The 7,359-nt window shown below is 42.4% G+C and overlaps 1 protein-coding gene across 1 annotated transcript in view; it reads right to left on the bottom strand.

The window, feature by feature from the left end:
• Positions 1-2,233: 2,233 nt before the first annotated feature.
• Positions 2,234-7,359, bottom strand: part of NOV (nephroblastoma overexpressed) — a 6,130-nt gene continuing 1,004 nt past the window's right edge. The window contains exons 2-4 of the mRNA XM_009881032.1: positions 7,025-7,248; positions 4,930-5,160; positions 2,234-2,963 (exon numbers count right to left, since the gene is read on the bottom strand). Of these exons, the coding sequence (XP_009879334.1) occupies positions 2,667-2,963; positions 4,930-5,160; positions 7,025-7,248 (752 nt within the window). The 3' untranslated portion in view covers positions 2,234-2,666. The remainder of the gene's footprint in view (positions 2,964-4,929; positions 5,161-7,024; positions 7,249-7,359) is intronic.

The following is a 7,359-nucleotide window of genomic DNA, read 5'->3' as shown; positions in this document are numbered from 1 at the left end:
GGGGGGGGAGGTGCAGATAGACATGTAGGGTGAAAGTAGTTTTAAATAATCCTTCTTCCCTTTCTCCTAGATTCCAGCCTGCTCCTCCAGCACTCGGCATTTCCTAGCACATAAGATTGCTGGGGTGCAAAACCAGGAAGAACTTTATGAACTCTCTACGTCAGAGAGACACGGACCTGCTGGAGCAGGTCCAGAGGAGGCCACAAAAATGATCAGAGGGATGGAACACCTCTGTTGTGAGGAAAGGCTGAGAGTTGGGGCTGTTTAGCCTGGAGAAGAGAGGGCTCATGGCAAGACCTTATTGCAGCCTTTCAGTACTTAAAGAGGGCTTATGAGAAAGATGAAGACAGACTTTTTATCAAGGCCTGTAGCGATACAACAAGGGGTAATGGTTTTAAATGAAAAGAGGATAGATTCAGACTAGATAGAAGGAAGAAATTTTTTTACAATGAGGGTGGTGAAACACTGGCACAGGTCTCCCCGAGAGGCGGCAGATGCCCTATCCCTGGAAACATTCAAGGCCAGGTTGGATGGGGCTCTGAGCAACCTGCTGTAGTGGAAGGTGTCCCTGCTCATTGCAGGGGGGTTGGACTAGATGACCTTTAAGGGTCACTTCCAACCCAAACCATTCTGTGATTCTGTGATAAGGCATTAACCAGTGCAAGGGCAGGGGGTGTGCACGTATGCATGAGCACGTGCCTGATGAGGGCTAAGACTAGCCTTGTTCCAGCTGTTTGAACAGCATGAAGCAGGCAGGGATGTGTTGATAACAATAGCAATGACTACAAAGAAATTCATCATTGGCACAGTTAGTGGGGAAAGCCATGCTAGAGTCCAGGTGAGGACCCAAAATCTATCTAACTTAACTGAACCAGTATGAGTTTTAGCACCAGGGCCTCATACTTTCAAGGATGACTTAACAGTTAATAAAAAACTTCAGCTGTAGACACTTGCTTACTGTTAACTTTACTTTGGGCTCCACTGGCAAAAATGGGCATTTATATGTCTACATGTAGACACCAATTAATCTGGAGCTGAATTCTACCCTCTGTGAATCTCAAGAATTGCCAAACCGGAGGTTGCTAGCTCCTCCAGAGATGGAGGACCCTGGGCCAAATATGCTGAGTTTGGCCTTCTACCTCTTTTCTCTAGAGAGGGCTGTCTCCTATCACATAGTTCTAGAATGGCTGTGGCGTAAGTACTACTCTGATATCTCTAACAGAGAGAGACACACACCGAGCTAAGCCTGGGCCCACAGACGAGGCAGCTGAATGTCTGCACAATTGTACTTACGACCTGTTTGCACAATCCTGTTACATACATGATTTAACACCTGTGAAACTGCCACCCTCGGGCTCTATATTCCTTGGGGATATTGCCATACAGTATCTAGCACAAGTAGGGTCACAGGCTGCTTTCATGGGGCAGAAATGCTGCAAGGCACAATTAAATACTTCGTTAGTACTTCGGACCCAAACACAAAACTCCAGATCAAATAATTGTTCCTCCCCACCACAACCACCCACAGGATACACCGTGTCCAAACCTAACTTTATTTACGTCATTCTTTCTGCCAGGCTACCTTGCTCTGAAAGAAACCTACCTGCTAATGTGTGGCCCACAAATTATTCATCCTTTCCTGCACCAAGACACTGCAATTAGGATGAGGTACACTAAGAACGTCATTAGATAGGGACTTTTGATTTTCGGAGTCTGCAGACCCTTTTTTCTTACCACTGCTTTTAGGTGTTAAAAGTCGGTAGTTTAAAAAAACAACTTTAGGGGAAAATATTTTGAATCACATTAAGTTTATTTACTTAGTAAAGTTATATTACAATATATACAGTTTCTATTTACATATACACCTTTCTAAGAAATGAAGCACCATATGATACAGTTAGTATTTTAGAGGAATTTACAGAAATTTTATTTTTGCATCAAAATAGTTATATCTACAGACACACATTGTTCTTCTAAGACGCTGACTTCAGTGGGTTTTGGATTAGACTGCTAGTGAAGTTACCAAAGAGACATTTAATTGCTGTCAGTTATCAATCTGCCATGCTTCAGGATAAGAGACCTTAGCTATGTCATTTCAGGGGCTATGTGCAAACTTAATCCTCAGAGAGGTACAGATAGAAGATATTTTACAAGACACAAGAATGCAACACTTTAATCAGTAAGATTTTTACTGTCATCAGAAATTGAGTTTCAGCAGAATGGAAAACGAACACTGCTTAAGTGTTTATAAGCATTATGTAAAGTGAAGTTAAGAATCTGGAAGCTTCTGTAATACGGTATCATGCATTCCCAAGGAATCCATTTACTCGTAAAGAGCCCAGTCTTTACAGCTACTGAGGCTCATGGCATGATCCCCTTAACTCAAGGAGAAAGACGAGCTGTTTGCTTTGTAATCTTTATGCCACCATCAAGAAAAAAAGAAGGCTCTGTCCAAGGTACAAAATCTCCTTCAAGTGAATAAAAGATGTCTGGAGGGGGAAATTGTAAAATGAGGTATTTAATAAACTACGGGAAAAAAGAAAGAGCCTAGACTGTTTTGAAAAACATCTTATGATATTTTACATATGCAGTTGTTACATTCACCTGATTGTGGGTCAAGTTTTGTATAAACTACTTATACCTTTCTGTTACCTAATTTATGCTTTTCATATTTTGGCTTCACTAGATGTTGGATCTGATGGCTGGAAGAAAGCATTGTTACTCTGAGGACAGTTATTATGACAGACACAGGTGTTGATCAACATCATTGGCTTTTTTAGGACTTTGCCTTGAGGACAGTGGAACTCAACTTGAATCGTTTTGGTGTTGTGTGGGGTACAGCATCGCCCATCGCTGCAGAGGCCACAGTAACGAGGTTTGTATGTCTGCACACTAGTGCAGTTCTTGTATTCAAAGCGAACAGCTTTCAGGGACTTCTTTGTTCGGATACATTTCTTTCCCTTCTAACAGAAATAGGAAAAGATGTTAGACACATCACTGCAGAAGTCAGAAGGTAGTTAAAAATTGACATGCAAGCATATAGCTCTACACTGAAAACTCAAATTTGTCGTCTTTGCTCATTCAACAGCAGTACTTCAGTAGTTACTTACGGGTAACTCCTGCAAGATCTGCCCTTTGACACCAGTGTGTTACTGGGTCAGTAATAAATGACAAATAATGCCCCCTTTTGTCATCTGAGACAAGCCAAACCAACATTTATTATGAAACTATACTCTACTGGAAAAATTCTCAGGCTAGTGTAGTTCCATCAGAGAAGCCAAATGAGCAAGTTACATGACTAGATTCAGGGGAAAAAAAGAGAGGTAAAACGAACCTCAAAAGTCATTGCCCATTCTTGTGACCCAAGGCAGAACCAGCTTTACCCATGTTATTCTTAACAGATGGTTGTCTAACTTGTCCTTGGAAGTCTGCTGTGACAGAGACGCCACATCTGCCCCAGAAAATCCTAACAGTTCGCTATTCTTACTGCTTGGAAGTTTTTCACTCCTGTCTTAGTTTTTATGCAGTCTATTTCCTGTTGTATCCCCCATGGACTCAGAACAGGCTGCGATACCTGAACACAGTTATGAGAACGCATCTCTGTTCTCATGCATTCAGAAAAAGTTCAGTTCAATCAATTTTTCCCTAGCAGCACATTTTCTAGACTTTTGATCATTCTTGTTACTCTCCCCAACTCTTCCCAAATGTTTCATATCCTTTTCAAAACACAGTATTTAAAACTGCAGAGAGTATTCAGCAAAGGCTTTAGCAATGTTTTCCAACACTCAGAACATAACACGAAGTGATGGTCCTCTTACCTAGCTACACGTTATTCTCTCTGACAGTAACACTTGTATAATGTGTAGAAGCAGCAAAAAAGTCAGCTCCCTTAGATACACATTTATTACACCTGAAATGTCAGTGTTGGATTTGCTTTTGGAAAAGGCATCATAGGGATTAAGATACTTTAATTTACCCAAGCAGATTTTGCAGGATTTCACACATTTCTCTGCAGTTCCAGATGCTCAACAGACTACAAATCTGACATACTCATTCTGCATGACTGGAGCAACACTGACGTGTACATACAGGTAGTACAATTGCATTTGTGGGAGGAGTTAGACTGCATGACCTGCCACAATAATCTGCACATGCCATATATCTGTTTGGGATGGCTCAAATTATCGTAGAATCATAGAATAGTTTGGGTTTGAAGGGACCTTTAAAGTTCATCTAGTCCAACCTCTCCTGCAATGAGCCGGGACACCTTCCACTACAGCAGGTTGCTCAGAGCCCGGTCCAACCTGACCTTGAATGTTTCCAGCGATGGGGCATCCACCACCTCTCTGGGAGACCTGTGCCAGCGTTTCACCACCCTCATTGTAAAAAACGTCTTCCTTATATCTAGTCTAAATATACCGTCTTTTAATTTAAAACCATCACCCCTTGTCCTATTGCTACAGGCCTCGATAAAAAAAATGTTTCCCCATCTTTCTTATAAGCCCCCTTTAAGTACTGAAGTCCCCCCAGAGCCTTCTCTTCTCCAAGCTAAACAACCCCAACTCTCTCAGCCTGTCCTCACAGAAGAGGTGCTTCATCCCTTTGATCATTTTTGTGGCCCTCCTCCGAAGCCGCTCCAACAGGTCCATGTCTTTCCTGTGCCAAGGGCACCAGAGCTGGATACAGTACTCCAGGTGGGGTCTCACCAGTGTGGAGTAGAGGGGCAGAATCACGTCACTCAACCTGCTGGAGGTGCAGCATAAAGCTACTAAGCAAACACAGCAAGTCTAATGCCTTCCAAAAGCACAGGGCTTGCTGCACATATGCTAAAGGATGTATTTACGCACACTTGCATCTGGAGCATTCTAATATTACAACCTTGGAATTACAGCTGAAGAGACCCTGCTCCCCCGCCACTCTGCAGCATACCTTATCCGATGGATCTTCGTTTTCACAAGGTCTTATCATGCAAAGCCTTGTCTGCTTCACCATTTCACACTGTTGATTTCTGTTGGTAACACGGGTGGAAAAGCCCATTCCACAGCTTTTGGAACATGCACTCCATTCTGTTGTTTGCTCAATACAATTGGCACTTGAATCCGACACATCGATTCCAAGTGTGGCCTCCTGTCTGTAGGCTGGAGACAAAACCCCACAGAACTGTATTATAAGAAAAACTCATGTGAAAAGCCAGTATCTAATTGAGCTCTACCACATATGGAAATAAACATGTGAGACAAAAAGGTCCAAAATCCATGCTTTTGACAGGATTTAGGAATTTCAAAAACTGCCTTTTTAGGAGCCCTGCATGGCAACTTCCTACATCTAAAAATAACAGAAGGTACATATCAGTGTAATCAGCAAAGCATTTAGATTCAGTTCACTCAAGTCCACAGCTGGAAGAATTACCGCCAATTTTTTAACCAATTTAGAACTCTAATACACTCTTCATTCCTCACTCTTTCCAATGGAAATCCTTCACAAATCTGTTTTAAAGCTATGTCATAAAAATATTTACATTAGATATGATTTGAGAGAGGCCGAATGATTTATCTAAACTAATAAAGAGCATGGAAGTAAAGTCCTTTACTCCGAGAGTCATAAAGTCACCCAATCTTGTAAATTATTGACAGATTATAGCCAGAGTGATGGTGGGGAGAGAGGACGGAAGTAATTTCCAGGAGTTACCAGAGCTACTCAAAGCCATAGCCAACTCTTATCATCACCCTGCCCTCATCGCAGTGTTAACCTGCATTATGCAAATATTGCTAACTGTATAGTTTGGTTCAGTGGCTATCACAGGAATAAACAGGATGAGGAGACACAACTGAGCTGTCAGCCACAGTTCTTGTGGTTAAGCACCTCTAGAACAGCATTTTTGCCTTTTGCATGGGAAAGCTCCAAAAAGGTGGCCTCCCAAGAGGGATGGCCATTGCTAGACAGAATACAGATAATCCATCTATAGGCATTTTACGGATTAGCCTGTCACTGTCAAACAAGTCAAAGTAAAGGAAAAATAGTAGAAAGGTGGCAAGCTTTTTGTTTGTACATTATGTGCCTTCCAACTAACACTTCACAGCACTATGACAAGTTATTAGAGCTTTTCTTCCTGGATCTTTCCTTACTTGTTTTTCAAATGGATTAGCTGAGTTTCAGCATAACTAACTGCTTAAGACCACAAAGATCAGTGACTGGAAAATAATGCTGTGCCCTCAACTGTCAGTAAAAGTAGCTTATGAAAATTCACGTTGAACTAATAGTCTAATTTAAAGGGGATGGTGACATAATTCAGTAAGAAAACAGGGGGAAAATATTATGTAGCTTTATTTTTTCAATTACAAAAGCAGCTTATGAGTTCTGCCTTTTGGAATGGGATTTTTTCTTCCAGATCCACTCATTGTGTTTATAACCACTGCTTCTCCAAGTACTTTGTAATGCTTTGATGCCAACAATAATGATGAGAGCTCCAGCATAGACAGTAAGGAATTTGTTGGCATTTTAGCTACCATGCTGACCACTTGTAATAGCTGGGGAATTTAAGGGGGGGAAAAAAAAAGTCTCTTGTAGACTAAGCTGTTAGAATAGTATTTATGGTGCAACATATTCTTGCAGAGTAACTAGCAAGACTGCATCTTTGATCTGGGGGTGGAAATAATGTTTGGAGGATTATGAACTTGCCCCTGTTTTATTCCACATACTGAACTACCCTGTACCAGATAAACAGCTATTTCAGAATTGGGAACTAACTCAAGCTAACTACCTTTTAAAATTGCTATGCACATTCGTCCTCTGAATATCTCTTCTTTCACTTATTGAGCTCTGCTTTTATTCATAACCACTGGTGTACTTACTAGTGACTCTAGATGAGAAAAAAAAGCAGAAAAACCAACCACACAAAGCAACGTGTCTTAGATTTGGCAACCCCATGGATATTTCCAGTATGATATCACCTTCTCCTCACAATGACTGTGTTTTAATTAGTTTTAGTTTCCTCCCCAGCCATAGCAAAACCTCCCAAAATCACTTCGTCTTTAGGGTCGCAGATCCACTTCTCACAGCACTCTCCGGGGACTTCGACCTTTCTGGGGAAGGGGCAGTCGGGGCCGGGGAGCAGCAGGTCCAGGTTACAGCGGGGCAGGCAGCCGATCTGCCCGTCTCGGCAGGTGCACTGGTACTTGCAGCTGGGCTGGAACGTCTCCCCGTTGCGATAAATCATCCCATCGAACACGCAGTTGTCTCCCTCCAGCACTAGCGAGAAGAGAGAATGGATTTCACTGAGGCAGAGGGCACTCGGCACCCCCACAGCACTTTCCCTCCCAGTCCCGGGGGGGGACGGGGCACACTGGACACCCGTCCCGC

Source organism: Charadrius vociferus, unplaced genomic scaffold, assembly GCF_000708025.1.
Source record: "Charadrius vociferus isolate BGI_N301 unplaced genomic scaffold, ASM70802v2 scaffold2, whole genome shotgun sequence".
Lineage (NCBI taxonomy): Eukaryota > Metazoa > Chordata > Aves > Charadriiformes > Charadriidae > Charadrius > Charadrius vociferus.
Note: the sequence above shows the minus strand (reverse complement) of the source record. Positions and strands in the feature narration are given on the sequence as shown.